Here is an 18,393-nt window from a genome sequence, read left to right as displayed (position 1 = left end):
AACAAACAACCCATTTAAAATATGGGCAGAAGAACTGAACAGACAGTTTTCCAAAAGAGGAAACGCAGATGGCCAAGAGGAGCATGAAAAGCTGCAAATCACTAATCACTAATGATTAGTGATGATTTTCAACATCACTAATATCAGGGAAATAAAATCAAAATCATGAGACACCATCTCACACCTGTTAGAATGGCCATCATCAAACACACACACACACACACACACACAAATAACAAACGTTGGCAAGAACGTGGTGAAAAGAGAACCCTTGTATACTGTTGGTGGGAATGTAAACTATGGAAAGCATATGGAGGTTTCTCAAAAACCTAAAAATAGAACCAGCATATGGCCCAGCAATTCCACTCCTGGGCATATATCTGAGAAAAACAAAAAAGTGAATTCAAAAAGATACATAAACCCCGCTATCAACAGCAGCATTACTTATAATTGCCAAGATATGGAAACATCACAAGTGCACATCAATAGATGAATGGATGAAGAAGATGTAGCATATATATGCAATGGAATGCAACTCACCTATAAAAAGAAGGCTATTTTGCCATTTGCTGCTCTTATTCACTTTTTTTTTTTTTTTGCACTTCAAAAACCAGAATCTTATAACTGGTATAAACATTCCATTGCATCAAAACCAACAAAATACCTAGAAATAAACTTAACCAAGGAGGTTACCTATACTCTGAAAACTGTAAAACATTGATGAAGGAAACTGAAGATGATACAAAAAAATGAAAAGGTACCTTGTGCTCTTGGATTGGAAGAATCAACATTATCAGAATGGCCACACTACCCAAAGCAATCTACAGATCCAATGCAACCCCTTGTCAAAATACTCACATTTTTCACAGAACTAGAACAATCAATTCCAAAATGTATATGGAACCACAAAAGACCCTGAATTGCCAGAGAAATCTTTTGTAGGTCTTCAGGTCTTTTTCTTTTCTCCTTCTTTTTTTTTTTTTTTTTTTTTTTTTTGTTGTTGTTGTTGTGGTTTGATGACTAGAGAAGTTCCTTTAACATTTGTTGTAAAGCTGATTTGGTGGTGCTAAGTTCTTTCAGCTTTTGTTTATCTGTGAAGCTTTGATTTCTCCATCAAATCTGAATGAGAGCCTTGCTGGATAGAGTATTCTTGGTTGTAAGTTTTCCCCTTTCATTACTTTAAATATATCATGCCACTCCCTTCTGACCTGTAGAGTTTCTGCTGAAAAATCAGCTGATAACCTTATGGGAGTTCCCTCGTATGTTACTTGTTGCTATTTTCTTGCTGATTTTATTTTCTCCTTATCCTTAATTTTTGTCAATTTGATGACTACGTGCCTTGGTGTGTTCCTCTTTGGGTTGATCCTGTACAGAACTCTCTGTGCTTCCTGGACTTGGGTGACTGTTTCCTTCCCCAAGTTGGGGAAGTTTTCGATTATTATTGCCTCAAAAATTTTCTCAGGTCCTTTCTCTCTCTCTTTTCTTTCTGGGACCCCTATAATGTGAATATTAATGTGCTTCATGTTGTCCCAGAGTTCTCTTAAACTATCTTCATTTCTTTTCATTCTTTTTCTTTTCTCTGTTCTGCAGTAGTGATTTCCACTAATCTGTCTTCTAGCTGACGGATCTGTTCTTCTGCCTCATTTAGTCTTCTCTTGGTTTCTTTTAGTGTGTTGTTATTCATTTCAGTGACTTTATTCTTCAACTCTGTTTGGGTATTCTTTATATTTTCCAACTCTTTGCTAAAAACTTCACTCTGTGCATCTATACTCCTCTTGAGTTCTCTGAACATCTTCGCTATCATTACTCTAAACTCTTTCTCGGATAAATTGCTTATCTCTTCATCACTTATTTCTTCTTCTGGGATTATATCTTGTGCCTTGGCCTGGGAGATATTCCTCTGCTGCTTCATATTGTCTATCTTTCTATTTGTATTTTTAGGTAGGACCTTGGAGAGGTGGCCCTCTGTGGGAGATGTCCTGTGCGTCCCAGCAGTACATTCCTCTCTTGTCACCCAAGGGCCAGGGTCCAGCCAGTCCCAGTGTAGAGTCTGGCCTGTGTTTGTGGATTCCTTCCACAGGCTTTGGGATTGTGGTTTTCTTATTTCTGGTATCTGCCCCCTAGTGGATGAGGCTGGGCTAGAGGCTTATGCAGGTTTCCTGGCAGGAGGAGCTGGTGCCTGCCCACTGCTGGGTGAAGCTTGGTCCTGGACCTCTGGTGGGTAGGGCTGTGTCTAGAGGCGTTTGGGGCTCAAGAAGTCTGCTGATGGCTGGGGCTGTGTTCCTACTTACTATGTTGTTTGGCCTGAGGCTTCCCAGCCCTTAAGCCTACAGGCTGTTGGGTGGGGCCAGGTCTTGGTGCTAATGATCCAATCAAGATGTCAACCTCCAGAAAATCTCATGTAGATGAACACTCCCAGAATGTCCATCACCAGCTTTTATGTTCCCTGGCTGAGCCGCAGCAATCCCCTATCTCTCCAGGAGAACTTCCAAAACAAGCAGACAGGTCTGGCCCAGGTTCCTATGAAATCACTGCCTCTGCCCTTGGACCTGGCACACACGAGATTCTGTGTATGCTTCTCAAGAGAATGAAGTCTCTGTTCCTCCCAGTTCTGTGGGATTCCTAGAGTTAAGCCCCACTGGCCTACAAAACCAGATGTTCTGGGGTCTCCTCCTCCCAGTGCCAGAACCTTGGGCTGGGGAGCCTGATATGGGGCTCAGAACTCTCACTCTTGTGGGAGGGTCTCTGCAACTTAGTTATTCTTCAGTTTGTGGGTGGCCCAACTGGTGGGGGCAGGATATGGGGCCCAAATATATCGCTAGCCTCTCTTACCATCCTAATGTGGTTCCCTCTGTATGTTTCCAGTTGAAGATCTTTTTTGCTAAGTTCCAGTCTCTTTTTTCCGATGGTTGTTTAGCAGTCAGCTGTGGTTTTGCTGTGGTCGCGGAGAGGCGAGCTCATGGTCCTACTACTTGGACATCTTCCCTTTTTAAAAAAAATTTTTTTTAATGGAGGTACTGGGGATTGAACCCAGGACCTCATCTATGTTAAGCATCGCTCCACCACTGAGCTATACCCACCCCTTGATAAATGTTTTTAACTGAATAAATTGCACAGTGAATAAACCTCAGTAATAACTTTGAAATTAGCATTCTCTCTTGTAGATCTGTCACCTTGGGGAATGGGTTATTCCACTGCTGTCTCCCAAGGATTCTGCCATGGCTTTCTAGAACACACCACCCTTCAGAGCCTGCATATCCTCAAAGGAGGCACATCTCTGTCCTTTGAGGGCAGATTTGATTTTTGGAATACAGCTGTGGTTAAGTTGCAGCCAAGTCCAGGGAATAAGTTAGTTGATTCCCCCAGATGATACAGTCCTGGGTCCTCAATACAGGGTGACAAGACTGAAATAAGGAACAAGAATAAAGTGACTCTGGGAGCTACGTTCAAGGAATTCCAAAACAGTTAGAGCAACGGCAACATCCTTGAAAAAAGTTGGCAGCTTGGATAACCCCAGCTCCCCAGATGATAGCTGTGAAGGGAAGAACATTAATTTATAAAAGTATAATAAATGAACAGCTTCCTCAAGTGCCCACTTTTAAGGGGACAGTTTCATTCAGATGTGTCATTTCTGAGGAGAAAAGCATGGTCAGTTCTTTCCATTCTGTCAGAGTTCCTGCAACATCCGGTTGGAGCCATGGACTCTAGGCCTCAGGCAGGAGCTGGGGAGCCCAGGGGAAGTGTTGGGGAGGACCCGGCTGTGCCCCTCCTCCTCACACCCTGTCCCTCCACGCTGTCCCATGTCATCCCCGGAGGACTGAGAGAAAGAAGTAGTTTATGCCTATCAGGAGCCTGGATCGATCACAAGACAGGAGAGTGGATGAAACCAGCTTTGTTCAATAAGAAGCATAAGTCATCTTCTGTTTGTTCTGTCACCGTGTGGGAGTTTAAAAATGATTTTTTGTTGTTTAGGTAGAAAATGCAGCTCATTCCGATCCAGATTACTCATCCTCAGTCTGTTCATTCATGTTTGGCCTCAGTTCTCAGGCTGAGGGGCCAGGAAGGGATCAGGCTGTTGGTTCAAAAGGAGATCTATGGGCCCAAATGATACCAACTTTCCTCCAAATAGGGGATCCTAGTAGTTGGGCTGCACTTGCACATGGGCAATGGGGAGGCCAAGGAGGCTGAAGGGAGAGGCCTTTGCTTTCCTAGGCTGGCCTGCAGTGCTGCTACAACTCTGCCCCTTTTCCACATCCGAGTTCTGCAGCTGGCTCAGCAATTGCTAATATATTGCTTTTATTAGGCTGGTCAGGAACAGCTGTGCAGGCTGGGCATTGTACAAGCACATCACATTTGCAAGGGTGTTGGTCATGCAGTAGATATGGCACATTTATTACAACAGCTCCTGGAAGATGGCAGTGAAAGTCTTCTAACAAAACCAGATTTTCTGATGATTTTATAACAGATGGAAGTATCTTGAGAAAGGGGCTCCTATAGCAAAGATGTCTTCTACAAAGACATCGTGAGGGCTAATGGCAGCCCAGCTTGGAGGTGATCCATAGAGAGGGAAGCAGATGCAGACTTAAGAGGGTGACCAACAAACAGGATGGCTTAGCCTGGCTCTGCCCGGGAGCAGAGGAAGCAGGTGAGAGTCATCCCAGCTGCTCCAGGGCTGCTACCACTCAGACACCTCAGGAGCTGCATCTGGTCTTGAGATTGCTGCCCAAGCCCTGGGTTTCTTCCATAAGCCTCAGTGGGCAGGCCTGTGGTGCCAGTGGCCATTGCCACATTTGGATAGTGCCTGCCTCACCTCTGAAAACTGTTCAACTTGCACATCTGCCTAAGCAGCAAGGGGTAGGGAGAGGAAGAGAAGAGAAAGGTCTGGCACAACCTTGGCCTCTCAGAGAGGCCCCAGTAGGACCTTACTCTCTGTAGAGAGGAAATATAACTCATTGCCCCTGGTTGAAGCAGAAGGGTGGAGCTCTTGCCTCTCAACAGCCTTGCACCTAGCAGAGGTTACAAACTTAAAACTCACAGTGATTAGAATGGTAATGGAAATAAGTCAAGTGGATGGGGATGACAATAGGGAGTGGAGGGGACTGTGGCTAGTTGAAATGCACAAGCCCCACCCAGAGGGGGACACCCCGTCTGATCTGCGCCCCCTGCCCAAGTTCTCTTCCTGACAAAGATAACAGAGAGGCAGATAGAATTAGGCACATGGTCAGACTCTAAGCTCTCCTGGTTCCCCATTATCCCTCTGTGCATCCATAATCCAAGCTCGTATATAACATTCTAAACCCAGGAGTATAAGCCCTCATCAGCTGGGACTAGCAGCCTCCTTAGGTTTATTACCCATGTGGTAAGACAGTGCGTCTTATGTCAGTGTGTATGTGTGTGTTTAAGCATGTTTGCCTGTGCATATAAAATGTTTTAATAATATACTATTTTGAAACGTGCCTGTTTTACTTAACAGTATATTGTGAACACTTCTCCACATTGCCAGGTATTCTTTCTCAGAATCATTTTTAATGGCTAAAGAGTTTTCCATCCTACAGTTGAATCAGAATTTACTTAGCCCATACCCTCTTGTTAGATATCTAGGAATTTCCAATGTTTTCAGCATAATCAGTCACTCTGAATTAACAGCCTTTAAACCAAATCTCTGTACACGTCCATAATTATTGCCCTAGGATATTAAGTTCTCAGAAGTGGGATTGTTAGGTCAAAGGTGTGTACATTTTTAAGGTCTTTGATGCATAATACCACAGTGTCCTCCAGAAAAGATGGGCCAACTTGTGCTCTCACTTGTGCAGTATGAAAAGATCCAATCCCACAGCTGTTGCCAACACAGGTATTGATATTAAAAAAAAAAAATATATATATATATACACACACACACATACATTTAAATATATAAATATATATCATTTTATATATACAAATATATATAAACACACACATATATATACATATGGTAAACAGTGGTAACTCCCTAATATGTATTTCTTTAATCATTAGTGAGATTGAATACAGTTTCATATTTGTGTGTATTAAATTTGTCAAAGCGACCCCTTCCCTGTCATTTGGAGATTGCTTATTGAGCCCACATTTAGGCCCCAGCCTCTACCCGGGATATCCTCTTTCTGGGCTGGGGAGCCCTGGTTTCTGGTTTGAGCTCTCTCCTCACCAGGTCCTCCGAGGCCTGGCCTCCAGGGCAGTCCCTGAGGTTCCCTGAGGTTCCCAGAGGTGCTCAGAACCCAGCGGGGCGAGGCCCAGCCTTCCAGAGGCATCCCTGCTCAGCACCCTCTGCTGCTGGGCCTTCCCCCCAGGGTCCCACCCCACGGAGTCCTGGGTGCCCGGGGGGCTGACTGGGTGTTGCCCTCTGGGTAAGCCTGCAGAGGGCAGAGGACAAGCCTGATCACTGCCTTTTCTCTCAGTGTCCCTGTGAAGGAAGTGCCGGGCATCATTAAGCAGGGGGCTAACTGCCTAGAATTCCAAGGCCAGGACACGGCTGGCAACTTCCTGCTCGGAATGGGGGTCTGCAGAGGGTCCGCCAAGAACCCCCCAGTGGCCCAGGTAAGCTGCTTGGGACCTCCGGGATAGGCCTGGGTGTGGGGTGAGGGGCTTTCTTCTGCCCATTCTCATCTTTCTGTTTTCACCCTCCACTAACCCCCTTTCCCAAGGACCCTGTGAGCTGTCCCCTAGCACTCTGCTCCTGCCACATTCTGTCCCCATTTTAGCCTGTCACACAGTTGCCCTCTGAGCACCACTGGCTTTCTCCTTGCAGAGGGAGGAATGCTGCCCAAACAGTGCCCAGTTCTCTCCTGCGTTGCAGCTGTGGTCAGCCTGTATGACAGGCCAGCCGCAGGGCGCCTGGGACTCCCATGTGTACCACATGTTGATGCACCAACGTCAAACTAGAGCAGGTCATGTAGACCACGATGTGGCTGGCTCCCTGGCTGCCCTGCTCCCACGTCCTGTCTTTCTCCCCATCCCAAGCATCCTTTCATCCATCCTCGATTGCCCTCTGGCCAGCTCCAGCTGAGCTCCCCACCCCAATACTCTATTATGAAAAATTTCAAACACATAGAAAAGTTGAAAGCATTGTACAATGACTACCCGTAAATCCATCCTTCTTATTTGTAAAAAAAAAAAAAAAATTCTACCAAGATACACAGTGTATTTGCTTTATTAACTATCTACCCATCTATCCATCTATCACTATACTTTTTGAACCGGCCTTTCTGCTCCCTGTCTGACAGGCGTGGCTATTCAGTGACCATCTCATCCAGCAGCAGCGGAAGTGCCTGGCTACCACTTCCACCTCTGTCTCCCCTGGAACCCTGGTCGTACTGCAGATGTGCAACCCAAGAGAAGGCAGGCAGGTAAGCCTCCTCGCCCCTGGGCACAGGATGGCCAGCAGCCCTGGAGAACACACAGTGGAGACGTGACACATAGACTCAAACAAGCCTTCTAGAGTGAGGGTCTGTGGGGGCTGATGCCCGTGTCCAGGTCAAGTCTATTGTTTTATTCATGAAGAAGTACTTCTTCAGGTAAATAGTTGTTAAATGTCCATCGTGCAACCTGTGAGCTCCATGAGGGCAGGGATTATTTGTCTCGTCGACACTGTTTCTCTGGCCCCTGACAACCAGCACAGCCAAAATAAATATTAGCGTTTACCGAGAGCCTGTGCTGGGAGTTTTACATAGACCATCTCATCTAACTCTCCCAGCAACCCAGCAACTTGGGCCCTGGTATGAACCCCATTTTAGAGGCAAGAAAACCGAGGCTCGCTGAATTTAATACATCAGATCACACAGCTGGGAAGGAGTGGAGCTGGGGTTCAAACCCAGGTCAATGTGACTCCTAAGCCCACAGTCTCACCCCAGCACATAGTAGGTATCCCAGCACATAGTAGGTGCTCAGTATTTCTTGACTGCTTGCTGACTAGGGACCCTGAGATCCAGACACAGTGATTTCCAAGCTGGCATGCCAGGCTTGCCTGAGCACTGACTTTTGCATTTGTCAAACATTCTTACCTGCCCTGTTTTCATTAATTTGGGGAGACAGATCAGGTCCACCTGTCCAGGAAGAAATGGATGTTCAGAGAGATGAAGTCACTTATTTAGGGCACACAGCAGCTGGTGACACAGCCCGCTCCGTTCCTGGCTGGGAGGGCTGCCCCTCTGTCCGGGAATGGACACCAAGGCATGGGGTCTGTTCTAGCCCTTCCTCTGCCCACCCCCTCCCGGTGACCTCCCATGCCTGCCCCTGGCCAGCCTGCAGGGCAGTGCGAGGGGCAGGAGGGTGCCTGGCTCTCTAATTCAGCTGCTAGGGTTTTCCTCCCGCCTCTTTTCTGTTTGCCTGGGTCAGCTCTTTCTTTAGGGTTGATTGGCAGTTTGCTATTTTATTCTGAAACAGCAGCGAGATCCCTTCTCTCCCTCCAGCGTGTGTGTGTGTGTGCGTGTGCGTGTGTGTGTGTGTGTGTGTGTGTGTATGTGAGAGAGAGAGAGAGAGAGAGAGAGAGAGAGAGAGAAAGAGAGAGAGAGAGCGATCTGTGTGCCATGGTTTGCTTGCTGGGCCTCCTGGACACATCTGAGACACTTCCTGGCTGAGCTGCTGCCCCCTGCCCACTGCCCTTGCCCTACAGTGAGGCAGTTCCCCAGGCTCCCCCTCACCTGGAGCGCCCGTCTTTCTGAGGGTCAAGTCTTGAGCTCACTCCCACCCACTCCTGGCTGAGGCCAAAGTTAGAGAAGCAGTTCCCAGGGCAGCCACCACTCAAATGCTTCTCTGGAGCGGAAGCACCCATTTTTCCCTTCATGCTGACCCAGACTGTGGGGCTCCTTGGAATCTCCCTTGGCCCCATTCCTTCTGCTCCTGCAAGTCCTGCCAGGCCCCCAACAGCTGTGCGCTCTCCTCCAGGAGGACAGGATGAAATCTACACTGCAGGTTCCTTCTCGAATCTGCACCTCCCTTCCTGGCCCCTCTTTGGCCCCATTTCTGAGGCACTTGGATATCAGTTATAGGAGACATAGATGGGCACAAGAGCCTCTGGGATGGGGTCAGCAGGTCCCAGCTCTGTCGCCCCCTGACCTCTCTGAGCCTCAGTCTCTTCACATATGAAACGAGGGGCTTCCTCTCCGGTCTGCCTAGTAAGGAATCTGCAAGAACCAAGGCCGTGGCGATGGGAGAGTGAGTGCTGTGAGGTGATGTCGTTTCTCTGGCCGGGCCAGGGCTGAGTAGCTGGAAGGGTCGGGGAGACCCAGAGACTGTGCCTGACTGCACAGGTGGGGAGTGAGAATCCTGTGATTGGGGAGCACTTCCTCATGACTGAGGGATTCATTCATTCCCTCAAGCATTCATTCTTCATAAAATAAAACTGCATGGGTGCCTACCTTGTATCAGGGAAAGTGCAGGTCATGCTGGCCACAAGGATGAACGAAGGGCCTGGTGCATCAGTGCCCACCCGGGGAGAGTGTGGCTGGCCTCCCCCAGGAGGTCAGAGACTGGAAGAGCACAAGGCAATAGGATGCTGTGAGTTCCCGAGGGACCAAAGGCCCCGTCCCACCCACTGCCCGGGACCTTTAGGCCGGGGACTCCTCTCTGCTGTGACCACATGGGCCAGAGAGACTGGTTCTCAGCCCTTCACTCCAGAGCCCCGCATTCCCAAGGGGAATCTAGGCTCGCAGTCCCCGCCTTCCACCCTGTGTGTACATCCCAGTTGGTTCCCTTCTCTGCCCACCTCGCGTTCCCTGAAGCCCCAGCCCTGGCCCTGCAGCCGGTGGGTGCTGTGAATCTCCCTTCTCCTAGTTTGCTCCCATAAGAATGTGGCCTTTCCCCCTCAGAGCCCTGTGGGCTCCATCCACGTGGTCATGAGGACTCCATATATCCTATGGAGGACAGGGGACAAGGTAGATATAGGAAGCGAGGAGAGGGAAGCCTGGGAGGGAAATAGGAGAGAAGTCAAAAATAGACATGGCTCACTGTTTACTCTGCCCTGAGCCTCTCTTCCTTTCTGAGTGTCCAAACCACACTCCATCCTCCAGATGGCCACTTTCAAAACGTTCTACAGGAGCAACTCTTGCCCCCTTGTCAAGCCTGAGGCAGGGGAGACACCAGAAGGTGAAGGCACTGACTTGGATGCCTGTTCATGACTCTGATAGGGGACTCGAGTGCCCCCACCACCCCACTGGCTTCACTCTTCATCTCTGCAGGGGTGGCAGCCAGTCCCCACTACAGGGTGTACATAACCGGCTGCACGGCTACAGGCCAGGACAGAGCATAGAGTGGCAGGAAAAAGAAACCTTGTTTGAAGGAGTAAAAGATTCACCTAGTCCAGGACTCACACTCAAGTGCCTACAGGGACAAGTAGGAAGCCCTAGAGAAGCGTAGGGACCAGGTGGGGCTGCCGGGGACAGAGATCAGAACCCCACCTGCAGCAGGAGCAGATTCTCAGTCCCAGCTGATGCCACCAAAGAAACTGGGCCCACATCTAAAGGGAAGCTTTGGAAATGCAGATTTTTATGTGACGACTAGGCCAAATTTTAAATAAGCACTGTGCAGGCCAAACAAAATACATCTCTGGGTTAGAGTCAGCCTATGGGCCTCTGATCTAGGTGGTAACTCCATGCCAACCTGCAGAGGCAAGAGAGCATCTGGAGGGATGGGCTGAAAGCTTGTGTGTGGGGTTGGGGAGCCTCCTAAGTGAGGGACACACAGACTAGTTCAACGGCGGTGTGCCCTAGGGCCATGTACATACACGGCTAGTGAGGATGCGGACATTATTATTATTATTAATTATTATTTTCTCTCCTCTCTCCTTCCCTGCCTCTCCCCGCAGAGATGGAGGAGAAAAGCCTCTTTCATCCAGCATTCAGTCAGCGGCCTCTGCCTGGAGGCCAAGCCCACACAGCTGGTGACCAGCAAGTGCCAGGCCGACATCCCAGCCCAGCAGTGGCAGCTGTTGCCACACACATGACCGTAGCCCCAGGCCTCCTGTACTTTTTGCATGAGACTTTGGGACCGGAAGGGGGTTAGGGTGGGGGAGTACAAAGCGGGCTGTTTCCATCTCCTCACATTTCTGCCAGAATCATCAGCAAACACCGCTGCCACAACACACGATTCTCCAAATCTTGTATGGGGAGGATGCAGGGGGGATGGATGCCCTGCTGCCCTGGCCGCCGTCCCCGCCTCGCCCAGGGAGAGGAGCCGGTCGGGATGCTGGACTGCTGCTGAGCAGAGATTGGACTGATGCCCTGGCCCTTTGTTCCCTCCCTTTGCCCTTCCAGGGCCCAGATAGGGGTTTGGGGCCCTCCTCTTGTTGGCTGGGGAGAGCGAGGACAGAAGCTCGCACCAGTCCTGCTGGATCAGGGGGCTGCCCGTGGGATTGGGCATGAGAGGAGAGTGTGGGCAACATGGATGGGAGGCAGGCTGAAGGTAGAGGAAGGGGCAGCCCATGGGGGCGGGTAGAGAACAGGAAGACGTGAGGAGCTCAGTGGCCTGTCCTAGGCAGGTGCTGGGGTGGGGTTGAGGGGCAGCTGGAGCGATGGGATCTGGGGCAAAGGATGGATGATCTGCAGAAGGAAGAACTGCAGACGGAAAAGCAGCAAAGCACTGAAAGAGTGGATTTCTCCCCAGGACCTAGTTCCTCCCACACGTACCAGTCCCAGGGCCCTGTGCCTCCAGTCCTGCGCTCTGGTCCCCATGTACTCAGCAAGGGGCTACAAGGAGATCTCTGGGGGCAGCCTCGGGAATACAGTTATTAAACAGATCCCACTTCTGTTTGGATAAGTGTCAGGACTAGAGCTCTCCCTTGGGCCTTAACAACCAGCCGGTGCCCTGGCCCCCTCCCCCGGGCGCACCATGTGGACCCCGTAAGAACAGGCACCATCCTAGTTTTTGACTCCTGCCTTCTCCAAAGCCCTTGCCTTTGTAAATACAGTGTTTCAGGGTCAGATGGCCAGTAAGGTAAGAGCAGAGCCCTCCATTCTGGAGCATCGACATTCCCTGAGTCATGGAGTGTAAGCCATCCAGGTAGGACTCATCCTCACCCCTCCCAGCTGCAGGATGGAAGCTCTTGGGGCTTAGCCGCTGCGGTGGCCTGGAGGCTGGCCGGTGGCCCCTGTTTGTGCAGAGCTCCCTCTTCCTTCTCACAGCCCCTGGGCCTCTTCTCCCCCTACCCCAGGGTCTGATCTTAGAACCACTTCTGCTATTTCCCATGTTCCTCTTCCCCTGCCCCACTGGCTCAGGCGGTGTGATCTTAGGCAGAAGACTGGTGGTACCAGGAACCCCATGGGGGTATCCCATCCAAAGCAAATCAGCCTGGGGTCCCCTAGGGAGTTTATGGATTCCAGAGGGCCTAGGCACTCCTGAAATTGTCCCCCAAATAGTGCATGTGTGTGCATATATGCATTTTCCTGGGGAGAGGGTCCATGGATTTCCCCAGTTTCATACAGAGAGAGGCCTTTGATCCCCTAAGGGTCTGAACTACTCTGGACTGGAGCTACCTGTCACCGGAGCTGCCACTCCCCTCCCCCTCCCTGGTGTGCCTAAACTGCTAGGGGCCTGCTCCCTCCATGTGGCCCTTGGGGCTGTGGTCTGCAGTGCCAGCGTCCTCTCAGCAGTACTCCTGTGCCCCGATGTGCACCCCCTGGGCTCACCAGTGTGGAGCGCTTGGCCCCTAGGGCCACACTTCTGTCCTCTGTGTGATGTTTCATCCTCCGCCATCTCTGTTGTGCGTGTCCACCCTGGCGGACAGCATGGACCTTTAGGGACAGGGAGCGTGGGCATCTCTCATTGAATGTAAGAGGACTGCTGCTCAGAGAGCCTTTGAGAGGGCCCCCTCCTTCCCTGTGATCAGACTGGGCTCGGCACTTGTCTGCGGTCCTTTGAGACTCAGCCCTGTTCTGTTTTTGCTTTTCCTCTTGTTGACCAAAGCATGTGCCACTTGCTGTCCCCGAGGACCTCGTCTTTATGAAAAACACCTGGAATAAAACCACTTCTCTCATGCACATGTGCACCAGTGCGCCGTCCTTTCTGACTTCACAACCAAGCCCTGCAGCGCCCCCTCCCTCTATTCTGTAAAAATGAAACCAATCACGCTCAGGTCTCACCCCTCCTGCAACTGGTAGCTTGCTCTTCGGCCAGCCGACGTGCCCCATGGTACACCAGGGACACCCAAAAGATAGGCTGGCTGTTCTGGGGGAGCCAGCAAGTGGGGGCAGGCTGGGACAAGAGCCCAGGCTCCTGTGACCTCATCACGGGATGCTACTTTGAGATTAAAAATGGAAACAAAGGGGCTTCTCTGAATACTTGCTTTTTGCCAACTCTCTCTCCTTCCCTGTGCTCCAGCCCGGCCCCTCTGACTACCCTTCCCCTCCTCTGGCACATAAGAAAGGGGTGGTAAAAATACAAGTGGAACAGTTTTCCTTGGTAGAAACAGCAAAGTAATTCCAGAAAGAGTCCTACCAGCCTAACCTTGTTTATTCGGGTAGCAGATGCTCTGCCTAATGTTTCCATGGAAACCAATGGAAAGCCCCCTCCATTTCTGTGATCAGAAGCTGAACCTACCCAGGTAAAAATAAGCACTGCCTTGGTGCACATATGAATGGTAGTGAGCAGGCCAGTGCGGGGCCAAACCTCTCCTGAGCAAAGCCATGTCTGCCCACTACCCTACCGTGTCTCAGGGGTGCTCCTCCAGGATTCCCCAGAATTGACCACTGGGCCTAAGGGGCTCGGAGCAATGCCCTGTCTGGTGGCAGTTCCAGCACACCCTGGCTGCAGAGTCTGTCTGTCTGTCCATCCATCTGTCCATCCTTCCTCTCAAGGAGCACAGCCCACTGCCTGCTGCCTTCTTGGGCTCCCTCCTGGCCTGGCTGAGCCAGCTTTCCACTTGCTGTCTAGTTTCACTCCAGCCTTGAAGGGCTCCGGGGCTGGCTTCTCCTGAGCTGTGCTCTCTCTGGCCCTCTAAGCCTACCTCCCCGGAATCCCATTCTGTCTCTCCTTTTTTTTTTTTTTTGTCCTGAGAACTAAGGCTCTTGGCCCTTGGCCAGCACCCAGAGGAATCAGCAAAAGCCCAGAGGCCTCTCCCAGAGCACACAGGGAGGGGAGGGCAGGAGGGACATCTGTGTGGGGCTAAGCTCCCATTCCCATTCGCCCAGCAGGGAGGGGCTCCTCCGTCCATGGGCCTCTGTGACTTGGCTTCAGTTTTCAGAGCCTCCTCCCTGGGCCCCTTGGTATGGGCCTCCCCACTCACAGTTGGGAGAAATAACCCAGGCAACATCTCTGTCCTCCAAGGCCTGTGGAGGATGTCTTCCGGCGCTGGGTGGGGTGTGGTCCTCTCCCACCAGGGGAACAGGAAAGGAAACCTGGAGAGGAAGGGCTGGAGTTTATAGTGTCCACAGCTTCCTTCCCAACAATGTTCTCAATGTCTGTGGTTTCTGTGTGTCCTTTGTGATGATGTGAGTCAGTTTCCTCCAGAAGGAGGGAGGGGGACTCCAGCAGCTTCTCTCATTTTAAAAGGTCTCCACTGCCAGGCACTTGGCAAAGACCTCAAGATGGAGCAGAGGCGGGGTGCTCTGTCCGACCGGCGGCTGGGCTGTGCGGAGCAGAGCTGGACTGAGGCTCGAGAGCCATCTGCGGACAGCCCTCTGCTGTGGGATTCAACCCCACAGAGTGTGGGGAAGAGCAGAGCAGGAGTAGGGACCCCAGGGACCCCATAAGCTGGGTCCATCCCATCCTGCCACTTACTGGCTGTGTGATTTTGAATAAATTATTTCATCTCTCAGCCTTAGTGTCCTCACCTGTGAAATGGGTGCACTCATAGCTTTCAAAGGTTTTTGTGAGGGCTGATTTATTTAACGACTGCGAAACATCTGGCCCTTTCTAAGTGCTTAGTAAGTATGTTATTGCTGTTACTAATAAACATTTTCTGAGTGTCTGCTGCACGCCTGGCACTTTGCTAGGAGTGAGGACACACATGTAGACAAGACAGAAACGTCCTAATGTTCTAGCCGGGGAGATGGACGAATTATTACATAACCATAATGCCACATGATAAAAGCTACAGGGAAGGCAGCAGCTCTAGGAGGAACACGGAGGGGCCTCTCTCTGTGGCCTGGGGACCAGGGAAACATGATGGTTCCAGGACAGCTTGAAATGACATTCTGAGCAATGCTTGTTGTCAGCACACACGGTGATGGTGACACATGGGATGGTAAAGAATTACCAGAGACCGAGAAAAGTTTAGCAAAGTTTAATAGGTACACTGCTGTAGGCAACAGCAGGCCACACAGGCGAGAGGTGACTGAGCGAGCACCAGGGTGGGCTGCGCACACAAGAAGAGGCTGCAAGATACCTGGTAGGTTGTAAGGTCTGTCAGGGACTTCTCTGAACAATAGGTCTTATGCCTTCAATAAGGGCAGCTGTGAGGCCTGTCCGCCTATGGTATTAGGGTATTGTGAGACTGGCTACCTCCTGGGGCGATGAGTTTTGTTTGGGTAAGCACACATCAAGAGAAGACGTTTTACATCCTGCAGAAATGCAGGTATGCGAAGGGTCCTGCAATGAGGAGTGGGGTTAAGGGGTCATTAGGCTCCAGGCACACAGAGAGCCCAGGAGTGGGGGTTTTATGACTCCAGAGAGTGCCAGCTGGCTCCACACTTGTCTCTGGCTGGACAAAGGGTGGACTGAGTGAGGCCTGGTGAGGTCAACCGGTCATACTAGCCCAGCTGGAGTCTCAGGCAACTGCCAGTGGCCTGGGCTCCTTACCCCAGTGCACGCAGCCCCACGGTGATGCGGACCAGCCTGTAATCAGAGAAGCATTCTAGATAGGAACCACGGGAGCCATTTAAACCCAAACAGACCAGCCTTCTGCTTCTTGAGCCAGTGACCATTCCTTCAGGGCTCAGTTTTCTCAGTCTGGGGAGAGAAAAAGAGAGGGTGAGACTAAAAGGCCTGGAAAATTCAGTGATTCTTATTTGGACAGAATGAACACAAATGACCAGGAGGAGTTACCGAAAAACTCTGTTACTTACTTCTCCCTGGCTCAGATGGTCTCTGACCCCCTCAAGCCATCTGAAAACCAGGCCAGTCTTTCCACAATTCTTTCAGATAAGCTGTCTCTCAGGTGCATCCAGATAACCCACTGGAATTACTTGAGGTGCTTGCATCTGGGCTCCCACCCAGACTTGCTGATTCCCAGTTTCTGCGTGTGTGATGACAGGTGGCCTGAGTGATACAGGTGCGCGTTGAGTCTGCAGTGCGCAGAAGCAGGAGGGAGAGGAAGGCGTGCAGGGGAGACTCTGGAAGGGGCCTGGCTCTGGGTTAAGAACACCGAGCACACCTGTGCTCAACTTCACTGCGAGGAGACGCCAAGGAGAAGACAGCTCACCTGTGCTCCTGGAAGCTGGGTGAATGTGGGAACCAGATCTAGGAGCCACAGGACCAAACCAGAACTGGCGCCCCCTTGAGGAGAGTAGTGGTGGAGAAATGCCTGGGGCTGGGAAAGCCTCATTCGAAAGGGAAACCAGGGCTGGCAGTAGAGTCTGGGGTTCTGGGTCTAGAATCAGGAGGGAAGAGTCTCTATAGGTGGTTGCTTGCAGCCTCATCGGGGTCTCTGTCACCGTCTGGGTGGGAGGCAGCTGCCAACGTGTCGGGAGGCCGGCAGAAGCCTGGGCGATCCGCAGGCCCCAGGCACTCCCGGGCAGCTCCAGGCTCCTCTGCTCACAGGGCAAGGGTGGCTCTTGGCTGGGATGACTGCTCTCCAGAGCCTGTTCTCCATGGGGTTGGGAGTGTGGGGGGTTGTTAGGGTTAAATCAGGTCACAGTAAGCAGCGGGGGGCAGCAGGTTGAGGAGCAGAGTGACGCTGGGGGCTCTCTGAGTGTGTACGTGACCTCAGCCTGTGCTCAAGTCCTGCTGTCGGGGGGAGGGCAGGGACTGACCTTTTCTTTTCCAACGGATGCTGGGGAGGTGAGCAGGCTCTGGGCAGTAGTTTGGACTCCTGGGGGATCCCCTCATGTGTCATGTCGACTCTCACACCTGTGGTAGCCTCACTGTGAATGTCACCAAGCCCATGATGTGCTGAGCACCGACCCCACATGGACATGGAACGGGCTCGGAGGAGCCCTGTCAACCACTGATGGTCAAGGCCACCCATCACTGGACACCAGACAGCCAGGCCAGCTGCAGCCCCGCCCTGAGCCCTCTACCCCGCGCTCCGGCCAGCCTGCCCTGCGTCCTGCTGCTGACGCTGCAGTCTGCCTGATCTCGCTTGTGCTTTTGCTGTGCCTCTGCTTGCCTCCACGGGGCGAATGCTCCCCATTCTCCAGGCAAATGCTGCTTCATCAGGAAATCTTCCCTGTCTCCCACCTGCCTGAAAGCATCTCTCTGGCCTGTTTCTTCAGTCTCTTGAATGCTCCTCTCCAGCTGCAGCGAGCATCTGCCATATGCTGTGTGGTGGACCTGTCTTCTCTGTTCTGCTGGACTGCAGCTCCTTGATTATAGGACCTACATCTGCTCCAGCTTCGACCCTCCCACAGCCACAGCACAGAGCCTGGTTCTCAGACTCACAGTAAGTGTGGGCTTGCGGAATGAATGGAATGAATGATTCTAGCTGGGTTTTGTTTGTTTTTGTTTTGTTTTTAGTGATGAGGCATTTAGGAATTAGTACATTGCATTCAGAAAGCACCCAATCTACATTTATTTTTTTCTTCTCACTTCTCTTTAAAAGCCTGGGATGTTCACAAGCCAACCCTTCCTACTTATTAGTTGTCTCTGAGCCCTCACCCACGATACATTGGTGATGTCGGGGGTTGACACGAATTGAGCATTTCCTGGGACCCTAGAACTGAATGAGGCTACCATGTGCGTTTTCTCATTTGGTGCCCACACCCCACGAGATAAGTTCTGGTGTGCCCACTTGATGGATGATGGAGTGTGGCTTGGGCAGAAGAAACTTGCCCAAAGACAAATAGCAAAGTTTAATTAAACTCAGTTCCCTAGACGTGCAGGTGAGGGACTCTCAGCATGTGGTCCCAGAGCAGCAGCATCATCTGGGAGCTTACTAGAAATGCAAATTCTTGGATTCCACCCAGACCTATTGAATCAGAAACTGTGGGGGTGGGGTTCAGTCAGCTGAGTTTAACAAGTCCCCAGGGGATTCTGATGCACACTCAAGTTTGAGAGCCACTGGTTTGGTGACTGAGATGGGCACGGGTCACCACCTGGCACAGAAGGCTCAGAGAGCTAATGCTAAGCACGCTACCTCCATCAGAGCTCTGGGCTGTGATGGATACCTCTGGGGCAGAGGGTGTTGGGCACGAGGCTGGGGCAAGGCTTGCTGCTGAGCCAGATGCCACATGCCAGACTTGCTCTGTGTGATTTATGAGTTCTTTC

At 51.1% G+C, this 18,393-nt stretch overlaps 1 protein-coding gene across 1 annotated transcript in view; it reads left to right on the top strand.

The window, feature by feature from the left end:
- GALNT16 (polypeptide N-acetylgalactosaminyltransferase 16) overlaps window positions 1–13,010 on the top strand; it is an 81,229-nt gene extending 68,219 nt beyond the window's left edge. Inside the window, exons 13-15 of the mRNA XM_074365335.1 lie at window positions 6,438–6,576; window positions 7,263–7,385; window positions 10,841–13,010. Coding sequence (XP_074221436.1) covers window positions 6,438–6,576; window positions 7,263–7,385; window positions 10,841–10,978 — 400 coding nt within the window. The 3' untranslated portion in view covers window positions 10,979–13,010. The remainder of the gene's footprint in view (window positions 1–6,437; window positions 6,577–7,262; window positions 7,386–10,840) is intronic.
- The last annotated feature ends 5,383 nt before the right edge of the window (window positions 13,011–18,393 follow it).

This window comes from Camelus bactrianus, chromosome 6 (assembly GCF_048773025.1).
Source record: "Camelus bactrianus isolate YW-2024 breed Bactrian camel chromosome 6, ASM4877302v1, whole genome shotgun sequence".
NCBI classification, from domain to species: domain Eukaryota; kingdom Metazoa; phylum Chordata; class Mammalia; order Artiodactyla; family Camelidae; genus Camelus; species Camelus bactrianus.
This window is presented reverse-complemented; position numbering and strand designations above follow the sequence as displayed.